Here is a 27,312-nt window from a genome sequence, read left to right on the forward strand (position 1 = left end):
GGAAAGACTGTTGTGAGGTCACAGCAGCGAACCCGACGGAAAGACTGTTGTGATGTCACAGCAGCGAACCCGACGGAAAGACAGTTGTGATGTCACAGCAGCGAACCCGACGGAAAGACTGTTGTGAGGTCACAGCAGCGAACCCGACGGAAAGACTGTTGTGATGTCACAGCAGCGAACCCGACGGAAAGACAGTTGGGAGGTCACAGCAGCGAACCAGAAGGAAAGACAATTGTTATGTCACAGCAGCGAACCCGACGGAAAGACAGTTGTGATGTCACAGCAGCGAACCCGACGGAAAGACAGTTGTGAGGTCACAGCAGCGAACCCGACGGAAAGACAGTTGTGATGTCACAGCAGCGAACCCGACGGAAAGACTGTTGTGAGGTCACAGCAGCGAACCCGACGGAAAGACTGTTGTGATGTCACAGCAGCGAACCCGACGGAAAGACAGTTGTGATGTCACAGCAGCGAACCCGACGGAAAGACTGTTGTGAGGTCACAGCAGCGAACCCGACGGAAAGACTGTTGTGATGTCACAGCAGCGAACCCGACGGAAAGACAGTTGTGATGTCACAGCAGCGAACCCGACGGAAAGACTGTTGTGAGGTCACAGCAGCGAACCCGACGGAAAGACTGTTGTGATGTCACAGCAGCGAACCCGACGGAAAGACAGTTGGGAGGTCACAGCAGCGAACCAGAAGGAAAGACAATTGTTATGTCACAGCAGCGAACCCGACGGAAAGACAGTTGTGATGTCACAGCAGAAAACCCGACGGGTTTCTCACCCTGGGGAACTTGGGCATTCCATCTGAACGACCTTTATGTATTACTATTCCTCCCTGTATAGGCTGGTACAGGTAAAATAAATCTGCAATATCAGCCAAAAATTTCAAGAGCCATGGCGAGTAACAGCATATTAAAGGGGTTGTCCGTTTTGAGTAACTTTTTAGCCGTGTTGCTCCCTATTTCATATAAGATCATGCATAGACCACCAGAGTATTGAATACACGCAGACCGCCTTATAGAACAAAGTCCTGAATTTATTTAATAGAAATACATTTCCTTATTATATATACACATTTACATTAAAGCTTTTGTACACAACTATATTTATTGTGGCCGGGGAAGAAGGTGACAAGATGCATTCACTGGCGGATAGATCTATCATTGCTTTGAGGGAGGAATGGGAAGATTTTTCAACCTGGAAAATAAAAGAAATAATGTATAATAATTAATACTGTACACAATAAATAAATATATCCATATACACACTGAATGCCAAATTGCATTTTGGTGTATGGGTGAATTTTCAGAAGACAGTTTTGTACATTTTTCAGAAATTATCCTAATTATGGCAGAAGAGACATTTTTAGTTTTAAAAAAACACATCTATGGTTTTACCATGATAAAAAAAAAAAATCACAGCAAAAAAAAACAAAAAACTTAAAGGTTGGCCTTTATGAAATATTAAAAGCTAGAGTCTATTAAATGTTCCTTTTCCCTATGCGGAGATGGCTCTTCTCAGGCACTGCAGCATATGCGACATATCAGAGGAGATACAGCAGCGGGATCACTCGAGGGAGTCTGTGTAGTGGGAAGGAGAAATTCTACAGACACCTGCCTGCAGCAGGAGCCTCCCCCCTTAGCCCTGTCTGCAGCAGGAGCCCCCCCCCCCCTTAGCCCTGTCTGCAGCAGGACCCCCCCCCCCCTAGCCCTGTCTGCAGCAGGAGCCCCCCCCCTTAGCCCTGTCTGCAGCAGGACCCCCCCCCTTAGCCCTGTCTGCAGCAGGAGCCCACCCCCCTTAGCCCTGTCTGCAGCAGGAGCCCCCCCCCCTTAGCCCTGTCTGCAGCAGGACCCCCCCCCCCCTTAGCCCTGTCTGCAGCAGGAGCCCCCCCCCCTTGGCCCTGTCTGCACCAGGACCCCCCCCCCCCTCAGCCCTGTCTGCAGCAGGAGCCTCCCCCCCTTAGCCCTGTCTGCACCAGGACCCCCCCCCCCCCCCCCTTAGCCCTGTCTGCAGCAGGAGTCTAAAAACAAAACCCACATCAACTATCGCTGATGTAGTTGTCCACAGAGTATAGGACCACCTACCTCTTCAGAAGCTCTCTGGGCGTTATGTCCCCTGTGTTTTTAGCCTCGCTGGGACTTCCGCTGCTGTCATCGTCGCAGTCTGTGCTCTTGTCATCGGTTTTCCTACATTTTTGTTTACTTTTGTGCTTTTGCTTTTTGTGTTTTTTCTTCTATGACAGAAAATCAAATTGGCATACAATCAATATTTTTTAATTAATTAATTAATTAATACTAATTTTCTGTTGCTTTCCCCCATATAAAAAGCATTACTTCTCTTCAATGCCCTTGCATTAAATTAAAAAATAAGGGCTAATTGGGATTTTCCTGTTTTAGCTCATTAAAGTGAATCTGTCAGTAGGATCAGCCCTTCTAAGCCGTCTATATGGTTATGTAAATCATAGAAAGCTGAATAAAATGATACCTTGATATCTGCGGTCAGATGATTTATTCCAGAAAAATCTATGATGTTCTTAATATGTAAATGAGCTGTTAAGATCTATGGGCTGGACATAGACCTCACCAAGAATCTTCCTCCAGATCTTATTATAAATAAAAGCAGTCGTTACCAGTGTGAGACATGTAATGACTGACAGTCTACATGTCTCACTGGTAATAAGCTCTGGAGGCAGATTCTCAGAGAGATCTCTGTCCCACCCATAGATCTTAACAGCTCATTTACATATTAAGAAAAATGTGGATTTCTCTGGTGCTGCTATTTTAATGCTCAGCGTATTTTCTTTCCCCGGATGCACTTACCCTAACTGATCGCGTCTCTACTATAACGATGACAGTTAATTATCATCATTACGACCCCGTGTATCTTTTAGCTGCAGAGAAAGTGGAGAATCTCGCTGGACGACAGATTAAAAGATACACGGTCTCACCTTTTCCTTCTTGTGTTTATGCTCCTTTTTCACCTTGTGTTTTTCTTTGTGTTTTTTATGTTTCTGCTTCTTAGTGGGTTCATTCAGAGTTCCTGATAAGTAAGTGCTTGACATCGGAGGACAGCCTGAAAGTGGGTGAGTACAGAAAAAACTAAAAATTTGATAAACCTATCTGACATTTATGTACACATGTAAGTACGATAGGGTCCCACGGTGTCGCTGCTGCATGACGGAGACAATGAGCACACGTTATATTAAGGAAACATGTGGGCACAAATTTTTTTTAAAATAGTGTTTTGTGTTCTCTACATTTTCTATGCACCAGCTGAACGACTTACTAGATGAAGGTGCCGGCGGTAACTTGGGACCAAATTCTTCCGTGTCCATTATTTCCAAATCTTCCTTTGCGGCAGAAACAGCCGGGGGATCCAAAATTTTTGATTCAGGTTCTGTGAATAAAAATGGGACAAAGATGTCAGTGATACGGTAATATTTATTTTCATGCTAGAACTACAACAGTAAATACTGCAGCGCAATAATCTGCAAAAATAAGACAAAGCAGAAGAGCCGCAGGATCCTGCGATTGACAGACTACGTAAAGTACGGATATGCTTTGCTATTCTACACGGAAAAAAAAATTAAAGTATATTATATACTTGTGGTCTGTCTAGTGAATGTCGACCCCTGGAAATGTTTGATGCATACACCAAGTGTACGATATGAGCGTTTGATCGGGTGGGAGAGCATCGATTGCTTCCTCTGCCCCATTTATCGGTAAGAGAGCGGTCATTAATGCTAAGATCCATTACCTTGGACCCTGGATGGTTCCGCAGCCTCCAACTTGCTGGTTTCAGCCTCTGCATTGGGGGCAGAAGACGAATCCTCTTCGCTTTCTTCATCTGAAGAGGAGGATTTCTCATCAGATGAATCTGCAAATATCGCTTTAAACAAGTCAATCGGCGGCCTCTTTTCCTCCTCTTCAGGATCCTGCTCTGTGCGATCTGATGGACCCTAGAAAAGTGACATATTTAGCCCTATGAAAAAAAAGCTTCACAATAAAAGGAAGTGGAATCCCCACAAGGAACCCATTTAGAGCGGTTGTAACTAAGAATATCTAAGCCACCGCAATTCCCTGCATCTGGGGTAAGTTACATAGCTAATCAGAAGCGCTATACTACATTTCAAAATGCAGATATTTGCTAATATTATTATTACTACACCTGCTATATATCAGATAGGATCTTGGAGATGGGAATACCTTATTAACGATTAATTTGCATCAGGCAAGAACTCTAAAGTAATTCGGAGATTTGATTAATTTCCTACTTCGGGCACCAATAAAGAATAAAAAATAATTGCAAAAATTGTGCATAGTAGAGTTTAGCAAAAAAGATTCACAAGAGTCCGGCGAACCTCCTACTACCTGCAGCATCTTTTCGGAGGCGTGCGTCTCACCTAAATGTAATGACTTTGCAGGGTCTAGTAGTCAGCAGTGGAGCCGGGAAAGTCAGCAAGTGGGAACAGGTTTGCAAATCTTTTAGCTCGAATCCAGTACGTAGCTTTTAAATGAAAATAATGACCTGTGCCCTTGAGCATAACCTTTTGCTTCTGGGACCGGCACTATTTTATGGAGGTGATTACACACAACCATTTACCTAAATCTATAAGTAAGCCTACACCGGAGCTATAGACATACCTGGGCTGGCACATCGGCAGCTGCTGTAGACGGAGAATCCGTTGGTTTTGTGGTGGTTTCTGCTTTCGTTCCTTCACTCTTACCACGCGCTACACTTAAAAACTTGCTGACCGAGTCTTTCTTGTCTTCTTCAGCAGCGGACATATCCCACCTGGATGATTTCTTTGGTTCTGTAGTGTATAAATCAATAGAATAAGTGACTACAAAAAGTAAGAGCGTTGCAATACTTATCCCATGCACTTTTGCATCCATTTTTATTTATTTTATTTGTTTTTAATTTTAAACATCTATTTTTTATTTCATTTTTTTTTATCCTACAAGTTTACAGTAAAATAAATAAAAATGAGCACTTACTGTCTTGAGACGTCAGCTGCGACTTCTCAGGCGCATGTGTTTCAGGAATAGTTAGGAAATTGAAGACGGAGAACTTGTCCCTTTTGACTTTTGGAAGCCCAATGATGGTCGACCTAGAAATAAACATGCAATAAACTAAAAAAATAAAGTCTCCAAAATATCTATAATCATTCCAGTTAGAATTTTTTTCAAAACTTGCATTCCATATGTCCTGGAATCATATCTTTTTCACTGGTGTTTAATGTGAGATTATGTGCGTTTTGGGCATGTTTTATGTTTATGACTTTCGAACGGTGTCTATTTACATGATGCTGGAAAGGCCGCAGACCAAGCGCCAGAGGAAGCTGGAGACAGCGAAACTCAACGTTGAGCTTTTTTTCCCCATCAGCTTGCCGTTGAATTTAAATGTTAAAAGCTCTTTTTTAAATGATGACTTTGTGAGTATTTGGAATGAAAGTGTACCAGAAAAAAAAAAGTGAATAGATTCTTCTGAAGGGAGCATATTATTCCTAATGTGTCCTTCTATTGACCAGACTGACAGGCAAGTCGGAGCCTGCAGACGCTGTATGAACGGCATTCTCCTGCAGCTTACCCTGGATAAGGATCGGGGATATTAAACCGTTTGCACAGCAGTCGGTCAGGGTGCCACTCGTATTTATCCCTCGTCAGTTTTCCAAACATTTTCATTTTCACCGCTGAGGCCTTGTCATTTATGTCACCCTGCAGGAGACAGGAGGAGGATGATAGAGTAAGTGCGAAACAAGAGGTGGTTACATCAAAGACAAAGGATGAAATTACACCTACTGATTTTTCATACACTCGCTATTGCTAATGTGCATGGTCAGCATCATGAGCAATATTAAAGGGGTATTCTAATGTCTTAAAGGGGCTATATCTATCTCAGACATTCAATTTATATTCAATATAGAAGCTGCTGAAAATAGTTCATAAAATATATATATATTATTTATTTTATTTTTTTCATTCAATTAGTATTTCCGGCAGTATATAAGAGTGAGTATATATATATTATATATATAATTTTACAATTATTCAATATTTTCTATGATATATCCTGGAATCCTATCTATTGGTTGTTGTAAATAAGAGATAATATATGTTTTGGGTAAGTTTTATGTTTATGAATTATGGACGGTGACAGCTTACATGGCGCTGGAACGATGGCTGACCATGCCCCAGAGGAGGCTGGTGGCAGCGAAACCCAGGGAGCTTTTTTGGGGGGACGGTGGGGAAGAAACAATCTTGAAACAATTCCCCTGCCGTATTTTGTGCACAGGGGTGTGTGTACACATACAGCTATACACACCTCCTCATCCCTCGGTACTTCAACAGTGTCTGAATCGTCCTCATATTTTCCCCTGGTGAACCGAGAGGAGAGATGGGAGTTGGTGGGCTTATACAACATGGCAGATCGCATGAATTCCTCTCGCTCACGGGATCGTTCCCATTCGGTCATGTTGGCATCTAGGCAGCTCTCCAAAGCATCTGAAAAAAAAAGAAGAAAGAATTCAGCTAAATTGTAAATATAAAGTTCATTTAAAGGGTATCCCAGCCACTAAAAATTATCAACTTTCAGAACAGCACATGAAGTCAATATTGGCAGACCCCATGTTACATTTCATCAGCTCATTGAGCGCTCATAAGTTAACAGTCCCTTTAACTTATTAGTCATTGGTACCTTTCTGTCCCTTGTGAAGGCTCCTAATATAATTTTCATATCTCTTTTGCTTTTCTGGATTTCTTTCAAATGGCCGAAACTCTCCGGCATGCTCCGGGATCATCTGCCTGTCAAGCAGACTCTGCTGCAACTTGTTGTCCTTCTCTTCTACAGCGGAAGCCTGGAAACGTTTTTTCAAAGCTTCCTGAGCAAGTTTCTGGGCCTTGGTTCTCTGTTCTTCCAGATTCTGTCTCACATCCTGGATTCGCCCTCTGTCTTTTTCAGAAAGGAGCTCCAACACAGATGTGGATCCTAAAGAATCAGACATAAAAAAACATTAATGAAAAGAAGAAGCAACATCTAAACTGAAGGGGTCATCCGGCACCACTACACCATTGATAGGCTGCAGTGGTCAAACACTGTCCAAGGAAGAAGCAGCAAAGAGAACGGCGGGGGACAGGGACTGCAAGGTTAGTAGAGATGTGTCCCACTCACCCTGAAGCGGAGCTTCTCCCAACAAGTCTCTGCGCTGGGAAGAATTGAGTTGGTGTCTGCTGGATGGTTGCTCTTTGACAGGTGCCACACTGGGTTTCGAGGAGGATTGAATCATGGCCTGGAGAACTGCAGAATTCTGACTGTTCTCAGCTAGAACGGGTCTAAAATAGTGAACTGGTCTGTAATCCTTGGGGAGGTCAGGAGGCGGATAAACCTGAGGATAAAAGAAGACAATAAATATTAAAAGTAATGGAAATCAATTCTTTGTTAATCACTGGCGTCAGATGGGCTTGTGGTTATAAAACACCAGCAATGTGAAATGTAAAGCATTGCGGTATCAAAAAAACCTTGAGTCCCCGGCAGAACTATTTTAGACGCCAAAAAAGCAGCCATTAGAAAAAAAAATGCAGATAATCTTTGATCATGATTGGACATGTAAAGAAACAAAAAAATAAAAAAAGATTTTTGTGTACTCACCGTAAAATCTTTTTCTCCGAGCCTATCATTGGGGGACACAGAATCATGGACTTCAGATCCCAACGTTTTTTATTTTATTGGAGCCACCTCCAGCTCAATCGATCCTCCCTATGCCGGGGGATGGAGAGCATCCTGATGTGTGCTTGCCTTCTCAGAGGACTTACAGCTGTGCCTGCCGCAGGGGGCTTACGGCTACTGTGGGGACAACAAGACGCCAAGGTGAGGGCTTGAGTGCGGTGGAGCCCGGGAGATGCACATAACAGGTATACTCTATGTGCTCACCATCTTACAGGGGGGAGATCGGGACCGTATAGGAACCGTCACCCTAGCGTAGATTAGGCGTGCCCCAAACGTCGCAGGAGAGGTACGGGGAGGTATACTCGCCGTGGTCGCCTGTTGATGGTTCGGGGGAGAGCGGACCCTGAAAGGAATCAGTTGCCCCCTTCACTCCGTTAATTAAAAAATAAAAATTTACAGAAAAATAAAAAGCTTTGGGGTCTGAAGTCCATGGTCCTGTGTCCCCCAATGAGGCATAGGAGAAAGTATTATGTTGTATATTGTTGTAATGTTGTATAACAAAAAAATGTCTCCTTTATCCTGCGTTGATCCAGTATAGATATGCTCTAGTGGTCCTCCCACTTGTTGTGACCACTGCAGCCAATCCATTGCCATGTACCATACGCACCATTCGTTTCTGAGCTATGGTGCCATTGCTATTGCACTGTTTGGCTGCAGTGGTCACATGCCTACAGCTTGTAAAGAAGAGATTGAAGGACTACCCATGAATCAGCGTTGGACTGCTGACGCATGGAAAATGATCTTTAGATCTTCTCCAGAGTAGGCTTAAAAACAAAAAAAAAAGCTGTTCAACCTCTTTAATGATATTTAGACATGTCCAATCCTCCATTCACCTACCTTTTTAGATGGAGGCACTTGTGCTGCCAGACAAAAACCTTCCAGCATTTTTCCGATATATTGAATTTCTTTGGACGGGCCTAAAACACAAAAACAAAAGAAAAAAGTTTAACTTTTTACAAAGTAAAAATAATTAAAAAATGCAGAAAAAAAAATAATGTCACATAGCGAGTCAATCATAGAGATAATTTTTTGGAGCAGAGAACTTTGAAGATTTTTTTTTAAGCAGCTCAGTGTCATCTTATTCTGGGGTTATAAACTGGAGTCCCAGATCTATAAGTCAGAGCATAAAGTAGAGAAGAGAAAATCTGCAAAACAGAATGGTGTATTCATGTACTATGCATCCGGCCAACTGGGATTTCATTTGCACTGTGCAATGCTTTATTCTCGCAGTGGGGGGCGCTGCAGGAATACTGAGCACGTCACCCTCAGTACACACTCACAGACGAGGTTCTTGCAATAGGAAACCCCGGGGAACGCTTTTAGAAAGTGGCCAACTCCTTTAATTAGAGCAAATGGACAGGTGAGGTCTCTGGACGTGAAAACGTCTCCCGACGGTCCCAATTAATTTCTGCAGAGGATAGGATTTCTTGCTCAAAAATTAAGCAAGGAAAGGGGTTAGTCTGACATCTGCGGTTATACAGAAACAGGAGTGCACTGCAAACACTCCGCTGCCCACAGCTACGCAAATAAACACATCGGGCACGCCTCTGTGCATACAAGCGCTTGGCACACAGCGTCCGCCAGTCTGTGTGAGAAAGAGAGGCTGCCGATAGATGGCTGCCCCTGCCGTCTACAGAGGCAGCTGCCACACAATACTCGCTCTTTCCGGAAGGAGGGTGGAAAGTGAACCCCACTAATAGATCTAGAGTCAGAATGTTTGGAAACTATGTACAAATTCCAGCTCTTTTTTTTTACTATTACTCTGCTGCAGTTATATTTTGTGTGTATACAGCTCTTATGCAGGCTTGTGTGTTTCCATGGTTACAGACTACAAACACACCGCGTGTAGTCAGATCCTGCAGTTTACTGTTACTCCGCTCCCAATTGCTGTGAAACTACAACTCCCAACATGCCATCACCGCAGTCAGCGGCTGTCAGGGAATCGTGGAAGTTGTAGTTTCACAACATTAAGGCTTGCTGAGGCTAATGGGAGTAATACATGGCAGGGTTTTACTTTCAGCTCAGATTGGCACAGCCCTCTGGTACCTTTGTTATTTTTGTACTCTTTTGGCGCCGTCCATCCAAAGAGTCCGTCTCCGGCCTCCTCTTCTCGCAGGACCGTGTCGTATTTCGACAAGGAGTCAATGGTGTAAATATCATCATCCTCATCTTCCATTGCACCAACGCCAAAAGCCTGAGGAAACAAAAAGGCAAAAGCCCATGATTCCATTAGCCAAAATAGCATCAGGCTTCTGTGGTTTGGCTTTTACACATATACATATTAGTGGATATCAAGTTGTGCCAACAACCTGCTCCCCACCTGCCCAGAGATTCCCACTTTCCTTCCTTTGCTCTGTCGCACATCACCCAGTAAACTGTTCGTCTTTTCCGAGGCGTCGCTGAATACATTCATGTGTGTGTTCAGAGAGCCGAACAAGGCTTCATGAGGATTAAGGCCCCGGTAACCCAGACCATGGACATTGTCTTTTACTGTGAAGTCTATGGGAGTCACATCTTTGGGTGCAAATGTAATATTCTCAGGTATGTAGTCATCCTCTTCTTCCTGTAAATAAGAAAAGGTAAATGTTCAGTCTTGTACAATGTCAGTTAACGTATAGATTTAATCTACAGAAAAAGTCACTACTGTAATCCCGATCTACCTCCTGTATTATACTCCAGAGCTGCACTCACTATTCTGCTGGTGCAGTCACTGTGTACATACATTACATTACTGATCCTGAGTTACATCCTGTATTATACCCCAGAGCTGCACTCACTATTCTGCTGGTGCAGTCAGTGTGTACATACATTACATTACTGATCCTGAATTACATCCTGTATTATACTCCAGAGCTGCACTCACTATTCTGCTGGTGCAGTCACTGTGTACATACATTACATTACTGATCCTGAGTTACATCCTGTATTATACCCCAGAGCTGCACTCACTATTCTGCTGGTGCAGTCACTGTGTACATACATCACATTACTGATCCTGAATTACATCCTGTATTATACTCCAGAGCTGCACTCACTATTCTGCTGGTGCAGTCACTGTGTACATACATTACATTACTGATCCTGAGTTACATCCTGTATTATACCCCAGAGCTGCACTCACTATTCTGCTGGTGCAGTCACTGTGTACATACATCACATTACTGATCCTGAATTACATCCTGTATTATACTCCAGAGCTGCACTCACTATTCTGCTGCTGCAGTCACTGTGTACATACATTACATTACTGATCCTGAGTTACATCCTGTATTATACCCCAGAGCTGCACTCACTATTCTGCTGGTGCAGTCACTGAGTACATACATCACATTACTGATCCTGAATTACATCCTGTATTATACCCCAGAGCTGCACTCACTATTCTGCTGGTGCAGTCACTGTGTACATACATTACATTGCTGATCCTCAGTTACATCCTGTATTATACTTCAGAGCTGCACTCACGATTCTGCTGGTGCAGTCACTGTGCACATACATTACATCACTGATCCTGTGTTACATCCTGTAATATACCCCAGAGCTGCACTCACTATTCTGCTGGTGCAGTCACTGTGTACATACATTACATTACTGATCCTGAGTTACATCCTGTATTATACCCCAGAGCTGCACTCACTATTCTGCTGGTGCAGTCACTGTGTACATACATTACATTACTGATCCTGAGTTACATCCTGTATTATACTCCAGAGCTGCACTCACTATTCTGCTGGTGCAGTCACTGTGTACATACATTACATTGCTGATCCTCAGTTACATGCTGTATTATACTTCAGAGCTGCACTCACTATTCTGCTGCAGTCACTGTGCACATACATTACATCACTGATCCTGTGTTACATCCTGTATTACCCAGAGCTGCACTCACTATTCTGAAGTCTTTGTATCTCTAATATTAAATACTCATAACTTCTGCTTTGTGATAGATCTCCCCTTGACGGAGCCCCCTGAACTTTCTCTCCTGTAAAAGAATCATTAGCTGTGGAAACCCACCTCAGTTTCCTCGGAGCCCGTAGGAGGCAGCGCACAGCCATACGTCTTCACATTACTTTCTGGAAGCAAAAATAACACTTTAACCCCTTAGTGACAGAGCCAATTTGGTACTTAATGACCGGGCCAATTTTTGCAATTCTGACCACTGTCACTTTATGAGGTTATAACTCTGGAACGCTTCAACGGATCCCGCTGATTCTGAGATTGTTTTTTCGTGACATATTGTACTTCATGTTAGTGGTAACATTTCTTCGATATTACTTGCGATTATTTATGAAAAAAACGGAAATATGGCGAAAATTTTTAAAATTTTGCAATTTTCAAACTTTGTATTTTTATGCCCTTAAATCAGAGAGATATGTCACGAAAAATAGTTAATAAATAACATTTCCCACATGTCTACTTTACATCAGCACAATTTTGGAAACAAAATTTTTTTTTGTTAGGGAGTTATAAGGGTTAAAAGTTGACCAGCAATTTCTCATTTTTACAACACCATTTTTTTTTAGGGACCACATCACATTTGAAGTCATTTTGAGGGGTCTATATGATAGAAAATAATGAAGTGTGACACCATTCTAAAAACTACACCCCTCAAGGTTCTCAAAACCACATTCAAGAAGTTTATTAACCCTTTACGTGCTTCACAGGAACTGAAACAATGTGGAAGGAAAAAATGAACATTTAACTTTTTTTTGCAAACATCTTAATTCAGAACCATTTTTTTTATTTTCACAAGTGTAAAAACAGAAATGTAACCATGAATTTTGTTATGCAATTTCTCCTGAATACGCCAATACTCCATATGTGGGGGTAAACCACTTTTTGGGCGCACCGCAGAACTTAGAAGTGAAGGAGCGCCGTTTGACTTTTTCAATGCAGAATTGGCTGGAATTGAGATCGGACACCATGTCACGTTTAGAGAGCCCCTGATGTGCCTAAACAGTGGAAACCCCCCACAAGTGACACCATTTTGGAAACTAGACCCCTTAAGGAACTTATCTAGATGTGTGGCGAGCACTTTGAACCCCCAAGTGCTTCATAGAAGTTTATAACGTAGAGCCGTGAAAATAAAAAATCGCTTTTGTTTACACAAAAATGATCTTTTTGCCCACAAATTTTTATTTTCACAAGGGTAACAGGAGAAATTAGACCACAAAAGTTGTTGTGCAATTTCTCCTGAGTACGCTGATACCCAATATGTGGGGGTAAACCACTGTTTGGGCGCACCGCAGAGCTTGGAAGAGAAGGAGTGCCGTTTTACTTTTTCAATGTACAATTGGCTGGAATTGAGATTGGACGCCATGTCGCGTTTGGAGAGCCCCTGATGTGCCTAAACAGTAGAAATCCCCCACAAGTGACCCCATTTTGGAAACTAGACCCCCCATGGAACTTATCTAGATGTGTGGTGAGAACTTTGAATGCCCAAGTGCTTCACAGAAGTTTATAATGCAGAGTCGTGAAAATAAAAAATATTTTTTTTTCCACAAAAAATATTTTTTAGCCCCCAAGTTTTTATTTTCACAAGGGTAACAAGAGAAATTGGACCCCAAAAGTTGTGGTCCAATTTGTCCTGAGTATGCTGGTACCCCATATGTGGGGGTAAACCACTGTTTGGGCGCACGGCAGAGCTCGGAAGGAAGGAGCGCCGTTTTGGAATGCAGACTTTGATAGAATGGTCTGCGGGCATTATGTTGCGTTTCCAGAGCCCCTGATGTACCTAACCAGTAGAAACCCTCCACAAGTGACCCCATTTTGGAAACTAGACCCCCCAAGGAACTTATCTAGATGTGTGGTGAGAACTTTGAATGCCCAAGTGCTTCACAGAAGTTTAGAATGCAGAGTCGTGAAAATAAAAAATATTTTTTTTTTTCACAAAAAAGATATTGTAGCCCCCAAGTTTTTATTTTCACAAGGGTAACAGGAGAAATTGGACCACTAAAGTTGTTGTCCAATTTATCCTGAGTATGCTGATGCCCCATATGTGGGGGTAAACCACTGTTTGGGCGCACGGCAGAGCTCGGAAGGGAAGGAGCGCCGTTTTGGAATGCAGACTTAGATAGAATGGTCTGTGGGCGTTATGTTGCGTTTGCAGAGCCCCTGATGTACCTAAACAGTAGTAACCCCCCACAAGTGACCCCGTTTTGGAAACTAGACCCCCCAAGGAACTTATATAGATGTGTGGTGAGAACTTTGAATGCCCAAGTGCTTCACAGAAGTTTATAATGCAGAGTCATAAAAAAAAAATATATATATATATATTTTTCCACAAAAAGGATTTTGTAGCCCCCAAGTTTTTATTTTCACAAGGGTAACAAGAGAAATTGGACCCCAGAAGTTGTTGTCCAATTTATCCCGAGTATGCTGATACCAAATATGTGGGGGTAACCCACTGTTAGGGCGCACGGCAGAGCTCAGAAAGGAGGGAGCACCATTTGACTTTTTGAGCGCAAAATTGGCTGTCGTGTTTGGAGACCCCCTAATGTACCTAAACAGTGGAAACCCCTCAATTCTAGCTCCAACTCTAACCCCAACACACCCCTAACCCTAATCCCAACCCGATCCATAATCCTAATCACTAACCCTAACGATAATCCGAACCCTTACCCCAAAAAAACCCTAATGTCAACCCTAACCATAACCCTAATCAAAACCCTAAATCCAACACACCCCTAATCCTAATCTCAACACTAACCTCAAACCTAACCCTAATCCCAATACACCCCTAATCACAACCCTAACCTTAACCCTAATCCCAAACCTAACCCTAATCCCAAGCGTAACGCTAATGCCAACCCTAACCCTAATACCAACCCTAATCCAAACCCTAACCCTAATCCCAACTCTAACCCTAACTTTAGCCTCAACCCTAACCCTGGCCCTAAGGCTACTTTCACACTTGCGTCGTTTGGCATCCATCGCAATCCGTCATTTTGGACAAGAAACGGATCCTACAAATGTGCCCGCAGGATGCGTTTTTTTGCCCATAGACTTGTATTGCCGACGGATCGTGACGGATGGCCACACGTCGCGTCCGTAGTGCACTGGATCAGTGTTTTGGCGGACCGTCAGCACAAAAAAAGTTCAATGTAAGGTTTTTTTGTACGTCGCATCCGCCATTTCTGACCGCGCATGCGTGGCCGTAACTCCGCCCCCTCCTCCCCAGGACATAGATTGGGCAGCGGATGCGTTGAAAAACTACATCCGCTGCCCACGTTGTGCACAATTTTCACAACGTGCGTCGGTATGTCGGGCCAATGCATTGCGACGGCCCCGTACCGACGTAAGTGTGAAAGAAGCCTAACCCTAAATTTAGCGCCAACCCTAACTCTAAATTTAGCCCCAACCCTAACCCTAAATTTAGCCCTAACCCTAGCCCTACCCCTAACCCTAGCCCTAACCCTAGCCCTAACCCTACCCCTAACCCTACCCCTAACCCTAACCCTAATTTTAGCCCCAACTGCTCTTCTCCTGCCGGCCGGCAGATGGAGACTGATGGCGGGCGCACTGCACATGCGCCCGCCATTTTCTTTTGCCCAGAAGATGCCGGCGGCCAGGAGGAGCAGCAGGAGGATCCAGGGACGTAGGTGGGTATTGTAGGGTTATTTCTCTGTCCTCTGATGTGCGATCACATCAGAGGACAGAGAATTACACTTTACTTTTTTTTTTGCGGTCGCCGGTAAACAGTTAATTACCGGCGATCGCAAACCAGGGGTCGCTAAAACCGACCCCCGATCATGCTCTTTGGGGTCTCGGCTACCCCCGGCAGCCGAGACCCCAAAGATTCTCGCGGGGTCGGCCGGCGGGCGCACTGCGCATGCGCCCGCCATTTTCAAGATGGCGGCGCCCACCGGGAGCCACGAGGAGCATCGGGGGAGATAGGTAAGTATTGGGGGGCTACCTGGGACCCCTTTTCTCTATCCTCCGATGTGCGATCACATCGGAGGATAGAGAAATTAAAAAGAGATCGCGGTTTTTGTTTTTTTTTGCGATCGCCGGTAAACGGTTAATTACCGGCGATCGCAAATGCGGGGTGGGTTAAAAAAACCCCGAATCATGTTCTCTGGGGTCTCGGCTACCCTCGGCAGCCGAGACCCCGGAGAAAATCCGACTCTGGGGGGCGCTATTTACTTTTTCCACAGCGCCGTTAATTAACGGCGCTGTGGTTTAAGTACCCTTAGCGGCCGCCGTTAAAAGGCGTATCGGCGGTCGCTAAGGGGTTAACAAACTTGACTCTTCTATCTGTTCTACAATGCATATATTTTATATTTTAGGATTAATCACTAGTTGTTTGCGCCTTTGCTCTATGTACTGCACAAGTGGATGTGATTATCAAAACCACATCTATACTTGGCACAAACAAATCATTCTTGTCCCAAAAAAGTAGCACATTTTGACATCAGCTCTTACCCCTTGATAGGAATAATGTGAAATCAACGGTAAAATCAAAACATAATGCACATTTCAGACTTGCAAAGATTTACGTGAACTTTCTTTAAAGAAAGACAACTCATTGTAAGTAGCTTTTTTCTGAGCAAATATGTAGAAAATCAGGTTACAATAATGATCAAGAATACGTGACACCTGTTTTATGAAAGATTCCGACATTCTGCACGATTCACATAAGTATATGACACAACTTATTCACGGGCGACTCGCCTGACCATCAAGTTCCAGCAGCCATATTTATTGCTAGATATTTGCTTTTTGATGTGTTTATGTTGCTATAACGTTCCCTCGAAATTGCTGGCGACGGATGAATCAGTGCAGGAATCCCTATAGATCTGGTTGCGGACACATTGCAACCTCACCCATCGTGGCTGACCACGCACGCTTGTAATCATACGTTACCGATCGCTTTCACGGTCAAACTTCTCCAGTAATGCTCTGTAACAATGTGCCTGTAAAACTTTACTACATTCCTTTTACACTTAAAGAGGTTGTCCACTTTTATAAAAGTAGGTGTATAAATAAGAGCTAATAAAAAGTTATATTGCTTACTCATATAAGGTTTCATACCTGCACCCCCACATACGATGCCCAGACCTAGTGTAAGGCCATTTACGATAAAAGACTATTATAGACGATCGCTCCCAGGACCTAGATAAACAGACTGCAGATCAACTGTGCAGCAAAAAATATCATCGTTCTCAACAGGGCATCATCCTGTGTAAAAAAAGGCTATTAAACAACCATCGACAGGCAAATAAGTAGTCGTTTAGCGGTCGCTTAGTGCTGCTAGTCAACTAATATAAATTGTCCTTTGGTTTGATATTTTCAGTATTGTTCCACCTACCGGCTGCTTTCTTCTGAGCTCTCCTCTTTATCCTGGGCCCTACTCCTTGCCCTTCTTTCCACCCCATCTGCCGTAAAAGTTGCACTCCTATCGTGATCCTGAAGATAATAAAAGTACATGAAAAAAACAAACAAAAAAAAACCAATGCAAAAAAAGAGTTGACACAAAAAATCTTGTTCAGAAAATGTTTTGGTGAACCTTGGCTAGTAGGGCAGCAATTTAACTTGACGTCTCATCTACTGATGACCAAGCTTGCTTGGATAGGGTGTTTTCCGAACATGCTCGTGTGCCAATAGCGTATCATCGGCGTGCTCGAATACTATCTTCGAGTCGCTGCGGCTACATGTCTTGCTGCTGTTCAACAGCCACAGCATATGCGGGCAATCTCTGCATGTATTGCGGCTGTCAAACAGCAGCGAGACATGTAGCCGCGGCGACTTGAACATAGAGTATCTTTGGCGTGCCCCTATACTACTAGCACACGAGTGTGCTGGGATAGCACCTTATCTGAGCGCGCTCCACTAGTCACAACATAATAAAAGTAAATTAAACTCGCAGGCTGCGGTGACCAAAATACTACAAAAAAAAAAAAAAAACTTGATGGATTGGATATTGTTTCTTAGAACTTTTGAGCAATACTAAAGTTGTCTGCTTCAAGGATCGCTACAGTAAATTATTCAGCATTGAAGCTGGGACGAGAGCGCTCAGGCCGGTGAAATGGTAACTAAAGTGTACTGTAAGTGAAATTGGCATAAAAGTTTACTTTGCTGGAGCTATTAGATCTTCCAATATGGTTGCTCCTGGGATTGGTGCTGTGACCGATGCAAGCTCTCTGGCTTTTTCCCGTATTCGATCTTTGGTTTTTGAGGCAAAATCGTCCGTAGTCAGTATTTCCTTTGGTGCTATCCCAAACTCTCCGAGATCCTGTAAATCAAGGGGGATTACATAAGTCAAGAGTCCAATGATGACGACTTAGGGTACCGTCACACATTGGCATTTTGATCGCTACGACGGCACGATCCGTGACGCTCCAGCATCGTAACAATATCGCTCCAGCGTCGTAGACTGCTGTCACACTTTGCAATGTACGACGCTGGAGCGATAATTTCATGACGTATTTGCGATGTAGAAGCCGTTGGTTACTGTGCGCACATCGTATACAATATCGTGCACACCTTTGTTACACCATGCGATCATGCCGCCACAGCGGGACACTAGACGACGAAAGAAAGTTTCAAACTATCTGCTACGATGTACGATTCTCAGCGGGGTCCCTGATCGCAGGAGCGTGTCAGACACAGCGAGATCGCTGGAACGTCATGGATATATCGCTGGAACGTCACAAATCGTGCCGTCGTAGCGATCAAAATGCCACTGTGTGACGGTACCCTTAGTAAGGATATAGACAAGGTGATATCTCAATACACTTAGGAGGCATCTGTTGCTCTTCGTCTTCCTGCAAAAGGACATTGCATTCACGTCCTGGGAAGGGGTCTTTACGTATGGAGGGGGCTCAGGAGTTGAGCAACTTGCACAAGGGGTAGAAACCAGGAATATGTAGTCGCAGCTGACGTCAAGCCTCAGCCGTGATTGTAATCATTTAAATGCCGCTGTCAATCTCTGACAGCGGCATTTAAATGAAAAGCATGCAAGTGCCAATGCGCATAGGCTCCCATGATGCGATCTCCGGAGACCTCAGGGTAATTGTGTCAGCCAGGGATCTGCTGAAAACTTCTGTCAGCATCATCTTGGCCCTCCACTGAAGCTTAGCCACAGGCTGAGACCGAGGATCACTCAGTTATCCTACGAACGGATTTATGGCCATGAAGATTCTTACGTTTCACTATGCATTAACACGTTGCTGTGTCTTTTCAGTACCTCATCATCCATAAAATCCTCCGGTCTACTGACATGTTTTTCCGATTTTCCTTGTCGCGAAGACACAAACGTTGATGGCGTCCAACCTAAAATAACAAAAGAGCAAATGATTCCCAATTTAGCATACGCCAATCTGACATCCTACACAATTGGAGGCTTCTTAAAGGGGTTGTCCTACTAAGTAACATTTAACATAAGTGATAAACGTATAATACTTGGGGTCTGACCATTAATACTCCCAGCAATTGGGGGCACCAAACTCCTTTGCCTGAATGGAGACTTATGGTAGTCGTGCACAACAGCCACAAATCATACAGGACTTTGGGACCTACATTCTCGGGGGTCTGCCATTAAAACATAAAATGTTCCTTTTCCAATTAAATGGGTTGTCCAGTTCCAGTAAATTAAAACAGGACCCTACCGATTATAGGATAAAACGTCTCACCTTCTTTTGACCCGACTGTGTTAAAGTATCCAGCAGAAAACCCTCCTGTGAAGGCGCCATGAAAGCGTTTATAGCGTCCTTTCTCATCTTTCACAGTTTGTTCTTGGAGAGGTATAGGCCTCTTGGGCTGCTCCCCTAAGAAAGCAGAACACAGGATATGAGATATTGCAGGAATAATGGCACTGGTGACACGATCACAGACAGAAACACAACAGTGAAAGGTCTGGAGGTAGACGACGTGGGCAGGAGCAAAGCCAGACAGAAGAGCCAAGTGGGGTGCTGCAAATGGGAGCTCAGGCAAAATGGGAACTGAAGCAACTGTCCGGGCCACAAGCAGTGACAACCACGACTGTCCATGCCACGAGCAGCGACGACCACAACAATTGTCCAGGCCACGAGCAGCGACAACCACAACGACTGTCCGGGCCACGAGCAGCGACAACCATCACGACTCTCCAGGCCACGAGCAGCGACAACCACAACGACTGTCCGGGCCACGAGCAGCGACAACCACAACGACTGTCCAGGCCACGAGCAGCGACAACCACAACGACTGTCCAGGCCACGAGCAGCGACAACCACAACGACTGTCCGGGCCACGAGCAGCGACAACCACAACGACTGTCCAGGCCACGAGCAGCGACAACCACAACGACTGTCCGGGCCACAAGCAGCGACAACAACAAAGACTGTCCGGGCCACGAGCAGCGACAACCACAACGAATGTCCAGGCCACGAGCAGCGACAACCACAACGAATGTCCAGGCCACGAGCAGCGACAACCACAACGAATGTCCAGGCCACGAGCAGCGACAACCATCACGACTGCCCGGGCCACGAGCAGGGACAACCTCCAGAACTGCCCGGTCCACGAGCACTGACAACCTACAGGACTGCCCGGTCCACGAGCACTGACAACCTCCAGGACTGCCCGGTCCACGAGCACTGACAGCCTTCAGGACTGCCCGGTCCACAAGCACTGAAAACCTTCAGGACTGCCCGGTCCACGAGCACTGACAACCTCCAGGACTGCCCGGTCCACGAGCACTGACAACCTCCAGGACTGCCCGAGCCACCAGCACTGACAACCTCCAGGACTGCCCGAGCCACCAGCACTGACAACCTCCAGGACTGCCCGAGCCACCAGCACTGACAACCTTCAGGACTGCCCGGGCCACGAGCACTGACAACCTTCAGGATTGCCTGGGCCAGAAGCACTAACAACCTCCAGGACTGCCTGGGCCACGAGCACTGACAACCATCACAGATGTACAGGCCAGTAGCACTGACAACCATCACAGCTGTACAGGCCAGTAGCACTGACAACCTTCACAGCTGTACAGGCCAGTAGCACTGACAACCTTCACAGCTGTACAGGCCAGTAGCACTGACAACCTTCACAGCTGTACAGGCCAGTAGCACTGACAACCTTCACAGCTGTACAGGCCAGTAGCACTGACAACCTTCAGAGCTGTACAGGCCAGTAGCACTGACAACCTTCACAGCTGTACAGGCCAGTAGCACTGACAACCTTCACAGCTGTACAGGCCAGTAGCACTGACAACCTTCACAGCTGTACAGGCCAGTAGCACTGACAACCTTCACAGCTGTACAGGCCAGTAGCACTGACAACCTTCACAGCTGTACAGGCCAGTAGCACTGACAACCATCACAGCTGTACAGCCCAGTAGCACTGACAACCTTCACAGCTGTACAGGCCAGTAGCACTGACAACCTTCACAGCTGTAGAGGCCAGTAGCACTGACAACCATCACAGCTGTACAGGCCAGTAGCACTGACAACCTTCACAGCTGTAGAGGCCAGTAGCACTGACAACCTTCACAGCTGTACAGGCCAGTAGCACTGACAACCATCACAGCTGTAGAGGCCAGTAGCACTGACAACCATCACAGCTGTACAGGCCAGTAGCACTGACAACCATCACAGCTGTACAGCCCAGTAGCACTGACAACCTTCACAGCTGTACAGGCCAGTAGCACTGACAACCTTCATAGCTGTAGAGGCCAGTAGCACTGACAACCATCACAGCTGTACAGGCCAGTAGCACTGACAACCTTCACAGCTGTAGAGGCCAGTAGCACTGACAACCTTCACAGCTGTACAGGCCAGTAGCACTGACAACCATCACAGCTGTAGAGGCCAGTAGCACTGACAACCTTCACAGCTGTAGAGGCCAGTAGCACTGACAACCTTCACAGCTGTACAGGCCAGTAGCACTGACAACCATCACAGCTGTAGAGGCCAGTAGCACTGACAACCTTCACAGCTGTAGAGGCCAGTAGCACTGACAACCTTCACAGCTGTACAGGCCAGTAGCACTGACAACCATCACAGCTGTACAGGCCAGTAGCACTGACAACCTTCACAGCTGTACAGGCCAGTAGCACTGACAACCTTCACAGCTGTACAGGCCAGTAGCACTGACAACCATCACAGCTGTACAGGCCAGTAGCACTGACAACCATCACAGCTGTACAGGCCAGTAGCACTGACAACCTTCACAGCTGTACAGGCCAGTAGCACTGACAACCATCACAGCTGTACAGGCCAGTAGCACTGACAACCATCACAGCTGTACAGGCCAGTAGCACTGACAACCATCACAGCTGTACAGGCCAGTAGCACTGACAACCATCACAGCTGTACAGGCCAGTAGCACTGACAACCTTCACAGCTGTACAGGCCAGTAGCACTGACAACCTTCACAGCTGTACAGGCCAGTAGCACTGACAACCATCACAGCTGTACAGGCCAGTAGCACTGACAACCTTCACAGCTGTACAGGCCAGTAGCACTGACAACCATCACAGCTGTACAGGCCAGTAGCACTGACAACCTTCACAGCTGTACAGGCCAGTAGCACTGACAACCATCACAGCTGTACAGGCCAGTAGCACTGACAACCTTCACAGCTGTACAGGCCAGTAGCACTGACAACCTTCACAGCTGTACAGGCCAGTAGCACTGACAACCTTCACAGCTGTACAGGCCAGTAGCACTGACAACCTTCACAGCTGTACAGGCCAGTAGCACTGACAACCATCACAGCTGTACAGGCCAGTAGCACTGACAACCATCACAGCTGTACAGGCCAGTAGCACTGACAACCTTCACAGCTGTACAGGCCAGTAGCACTGACAACCTTCACAGCTGTACAGGCCAGTAGCACTGACAACCTTCACAGCTGTACAGGCCAGTAGCACTGACAACCTTCACAGCTGTACAGGCCAGTAGCACTGACAACCTTCACAGCTGTACAGGCCAGTAGCACTGACAACCATCACAGCTGTACAGGCCAGTAGCACTGACAACCATCACAGCTGTACAGGCCAGTAGCACTGACAACCTTCACAGCTGTACAGGCCAGTAGCACTGACAACCTTCACAGCTGTACAGGCCAGTAGCACTGACAACCTTCACAGCTGTACAGGCCAGTAGCACTGACAACCATCACAGCTGTACAGGCCAGTAGCACTGACAACCTTCACAGCTGTACAGGCCAGTAGCACTGACAACCTTCACAGCTGTACAGGCCAGTAGCACTGACAACCATCACAGCTGTACAGGCCAGTAGCACTGACAACCTTCACAGCTGTACAGGCCAGTAGCACTGACAACCTTCACAGCTGTACAGGCCAGTAGCACTGACAACCATCACAGCTGTACAGGCCAGTAGCACTGACAACCTTCACAGCTGTACAGGCCAGTAGCACTGACAACCATCACAGCTGTACAGGCCAGTAGCACTGACAACCATCACAGCTGTACAGGCCAGTAGCACTGACAACCTTCACAGCTGTACAGGCCAGTAGCACTGACAACCTTCACAGCTGTACAGGCCAGTAGCACTGACAACCTTCACAGCTGTACAGGCCAGTAGCACTGACAACCATCACAGCTGTACAGGCCAGTAGCACTGACAACCTTCACAGCTGTACAGGCCAGTAGCACTGACAACCTTCACAGCTGTACAGGCCAGTAGCACTGACAACCATCACAGCTGTACAGGCCAGTAGCACTGACAACCATCACAGCTGTACAGGCCAGTAGCACTGACAACCATCACAGCTGTACAGGCCAGTAGCACTGACAACCATCACAGCTGTACAGGCCAGTAGCACTGACAACCATCACAGCTGTACAGGCCAGTAGCACTGACAACCTTCACAGCTGTACAGGCCAGTAGCACTGACAACCTTCACAGCTGTACAGGCCAGTAGCACTGACAACCTTCACAGCTGTACAGGCCAGTAGCACTGACAACCATCACAGCTGTACAGGCCAGTAGCACTGACAACCTTCACAGCTGTACAGGCCAGTAGCACTGACAACCATCACAGCTGTAGAGGCCAGTAGCACTGACAACCATCACAGCTGTACAGGCCAGTAGCACTGACAACCTTCACAGCTGTACAGGCCAGTAGCACTGACAACCTTCACAGCTGTACAGGCCAGTAGCACTGACAACCTTCACAGCTGTACAGGCCAGTAGCACTGACAACCTTCACAGCTGTACAGGCCAGTAGCACTGACAACCATCACAGCTGTACAGGCCAGTAGCACTGACAACCATCACAGCTGTACAGGCCAGTAGCACTGACAACCATCACAGCTGTACAGGCCAGTAGCACTGACAACCATCACAGCTGTACAGGCCAGTAGCACTGACAACCATCACAGCTGTACAGGCCAGTAGCACTGACAACCTTCACAGCTGTACAGGCCAGTAGCACTGACAACCTTCACAGCTGTACAGGCCAGTAGCACTGACAACCATCACAGCTGTACAGGCCAGTAGCACTGACAACCTTCACAGCTGTACAGGCCAGTAGCACTGACAACCTTCACAGCTGTACAGGCCAGTAGCACTGACAACCATCACAGCTGTACAGGCCAGTAGCACTGACAACCTTCACAGCTGTACAGGCCAGTAGCACTGACAACCATCACAGCTGTAGAGGCCAGTAGCACTGACAACCATCACAGCTGTACAGGCCAGTAGCACTGACAACCTTCACAGCTGTACAGGCCAGTAGCACTGACAACCTTCACAGCTGTACAGGCCAGTAGCACTGACAACCATCACAGCTGTACAGGCCAGTAGCACTGACAACCTTCACAGCTGTACAGGCCAGTAGCACTGACAACCTTCACAGCTGTACAGGCCAGTAGCACTGACAACCTTCACAGCTGTACAGGCCAGTAGCACTGACAACCTTCACAGCTGTACAGGCCAGTAGCACTGACAACCATCACAGCTGTACAGGCCAGTAGCACTGACAACCTTCACAGCTGTACAGGCCAGTAGCACTGACAACCTTCACAGCTGTACAGGCCAGTAGCACTGACAACCATCACAGCTGTACAGGCCAGTAGCACTGACAACCATCACAGCTGTACAGGCCAGTAGCACTGACAACCTTCACAGCTGTACAGGCCAGTAGCACTGACAACCTTCACAGCTGTACAGGCCAGTAGCACTGACAACCTTCACAGCTGTACAGGCCAGTAGCACTGACAACCTTCACAGCTGTACAGGCCAGTAGCACTGACAACCTTCACAGCTGTACAGGCCAGTAGCACTGACAACCATCACAGCTGTACAGGCCAGTAGCACTGACAACCTTCACAGCTGTACAGGCCAGTAGCACTGACAACCATCACAGCTGTACAGGCCAGTAGCACTGACAACCATCACAGCTGTACAGGCCAGTAGCACTGACAACCTTCACAGCTGTACAGGCCACGAACACTGGGGACATCTAACTCTATGGACGACAATAAAAAGTTGGACAACCACCGCAGACTACACAGGGTGCATCACTGCGGCCTGCTCTACCTTCATAAGCCTGTATTTATTGTTAATACTGTGTTATAAATAAAGATATACAAAAAAAAAGTCCCTCCCTGCCCACCAACCCTCTGCACAGCTAGAGCCAAGGCAGCAGCGGTACGAGGGCTCCCATGTCCCTGTGGAAGTGTCCGCACAGCCTCTCACCCTCCTCGTACTGCTCCAGAGGTTTCCCGTACGTGACAAAATCCTCCTCCCCGTCACTATCGTGCGCCGCCATCTTTGCTCCGACTACGGGCGCCGAGCAGGGTCCAAACACCTCCACGTGATTCGCTCTCCAGGGGCTGAGGGCGTTCCCATGGTAACCTGCCGGGCGCGGGAATGACGCCAGGCCTCTGTGCCGCTGTGTCCGTCAGTCAGGGCTGGCGGCTGTGTCTGACAGACGTTACATAACTGTGTGTAGTGTCATTGCCTGTACAGTGAATATCAAATAAATGAGGAGAAATAGCCAAAAATATAAAACCCCTCTACAATGTGCACACACCAAAATACCACGTCTGGTCTGGTGTGCCCCATGTATGTTATAGCCGATATTTGACTGAATTTTGAGACATATTTCGCCCCAAAATAATAATTACCATGTCCAACGCCGCCTCTAGGTCTCTGCGGACCGTTCACTGACAGGGAGCCCCTCTTTTTTATTTTTATTTATTTTATTTTTTTTGTAGAAAAAAAGCTATTCTGCCATTTTGATTTTTTTAGGTTTTTTTTTCAATTTCAGTACAAATATGATATCGCCATATTAGTCTGGACACTTATGGACGCGGCGATACAACATACATTTTTAAAATTTTATTTTTGCTTTTTTTAACGATATTTTTCATTATTTTTTTTTTACATTATTATATTAGTTGCCCGACTCCTTGAGTTTACCGCTTCTGTCGACGCCGTGAGGTGAAAAAAATAAGCGTCTCGCCTCAGGTGGAGGCCTGAGGTGTCTCTCGAAGTGGGGGACATTTTACTTCTTTTTGTTTTGTTTTTAATGAAAAAAATGTTCACCCCTTAAAAAAAAAAAAAAAAATCGTTCTGACTTGACAGGTTGACAGGTCATTTTTGCAAAACAAGGAATGCTGTAAATGCAAAAAAATTGTGTTTTGTAGCCTTTTGACAAGAAATAAGCAGAATCCACAGGAAATCCGCCTCAAATAATTGACATATCACTTACTTTTTTTTCCACGCCGAGGTTTTCAAAACCTGATAAAGCATAAAAAGAATTGAAAGTTGATTTAATTTGAATAAGAACAGTCTTAAAAAAGGCTAGATTCACACGGAGGCCAAAAAATCTGGCACGTTTTTTCAAAAGGAATCCACTTCAGGAAATGTTTCTTCATAGAATCCACCTCAAACTTGACACTGCCAAGTAAAAAACTGGATGCAAAACAGAAGACAAAAAAGCCCCAGAAAAAGCATTTCTTGATCGTTACATTTCCAGAATTTTTGGGGATTTTTTTTTTAACAAGTTCTGGTCCAAAACTTCTTCAAAAACAATTGGAAAACTTTCCCAATTCATTTCTAAGAGAAATCCACTTTTTTATGAGGATTTTTTTTTTGTAGCTGGTCTTTTTTTTACGGACATGGTTTTGAAGAAATTGGTGTAAAAAAAAAATGCATGTCATATTTTTTAAAGTGGAAACTTTGAAGCAGTAGATGCAAATTTAGGCCGTAAAAAAAAACCTTCCAAACTGTGTCAGTAAAGTATTTTTTTTTTCCCAAAAACTAATAAAAAAAAAAAAAGAGTATTTCCTGAAAAATTAAAATTTGTGGATTTTGGAAAATCATTTCTAAAATGATTTTAGAATCCAAAAAAGACACTTGAGGACAAATGACCCTGGCTTGTCCTGAAGCATCTTCCTGTAAAATTTGCTTGGTTCACACATGTGTAAAAGTGTGCCAAAACCCTCAGGGTGTTTTATGGGGCAAATACCCATTAATTGCACATTCAGCTCATGAGAAACTCTTAGATTTTTTTTTTTTACATTTTATTTGTACTGAGTTTTTCCAATGTAATTAATACAACTGCACAATTTTGCACCTAGCAGGTTCTGTGGACGGTGCAGGACTGTACGGCTCCGGAT

At 45.5% G+C, this 27,312-nt stretch overlaps 2 protein-coding genes across 2 annotated transcripts in view; one reads left to right on the forward strand and one right to left on the reverse strand.

The window, feature by feature from the left end:
- The window catches only part of CEP89 (centrosomal protein 89), a 359,859-nt gene that overhangs the window by 153,141 nt on the left and 179,406 nt on the right, over positions 1–27,312 (forward strand). The window lies entirely within an intron of this gene.
- Positions 1,023–25,589, reverse strand: GPATCH1 (G-patch domain containing 1). Its single transcript, XM_069739235.1, has 20 exons — positions 25,385–25,589; positions 19,366–19,500; positions 18,921–19,006; positions 17,806–17,966; positions 17,043–17,140; positions 11,747–11,805; positions 10,053–10,295; positions 9,779–9,926; positions 8,570–8,649; positions 7,178–7,391; positions 6,704–6,994; positions 6,332–6,510; positions 5,597–5,724; positions 5,005–5,117; positions 4,651–4,820; positions 3,764–3,965; positions 3,293–3,403; positions 2,955–3,079; positions 2,092–2,240; positions 1,023–1,204 (listed from the first exon to the last, which is right to left on the reverse strand). The coding sequence occupies exons 1-20, from the start codon at positions 25,455–25,457 to the stop codon at positions 1,168–1,170; spliced, it is 2,802 nt and encodes a 933-aa protein (XP_069595336.1). The 5' UTR covers positions 25,458–25,589; the 3' UTR covers positions 1,023–1,167.

The sequence above is a fragment of the Ranitomeya imitator genome, chromosome 9 (genome assembly GCF_032444005.1).
Source record: "Ranitomeya imitator isolate aRanImi1 chromosome 9, aRanImi1.pri, whole genome shotgun sequence".
NCBI classification, from domain to species: domain Eukaryota; kingdom Metazoa; phylum Chordata; class Amphibia; order Anura; family Dendrobatidae; genus Ranitomeya; species Ranitomeya imitator.

Bases quoted from the DNA above. Each gene is read 5' to 3' on its own strand.
- GPATCH1 (XM_069739235.1), bottom strand. From the start codon at position 25,457: ATGGCGGCGCACGATAGTGACGGGGAGGAGGATTTTGTCACGTACGGG. The intron at 17,967-18,920 runs GTACTGAAAAGA...CTTGATTTACAG, and splicing joins AGGATTTTATGGATGATGAG to GATCTCGGAGAGTTTGGGAT. The intron at 6,995-7,177 runs GTGAGTGGGACA...CTGATTCTTTAG, and splicing joins GGGAGAAGCTCCGCTTCAGG to GATCCACATCTGTGTTGGAG.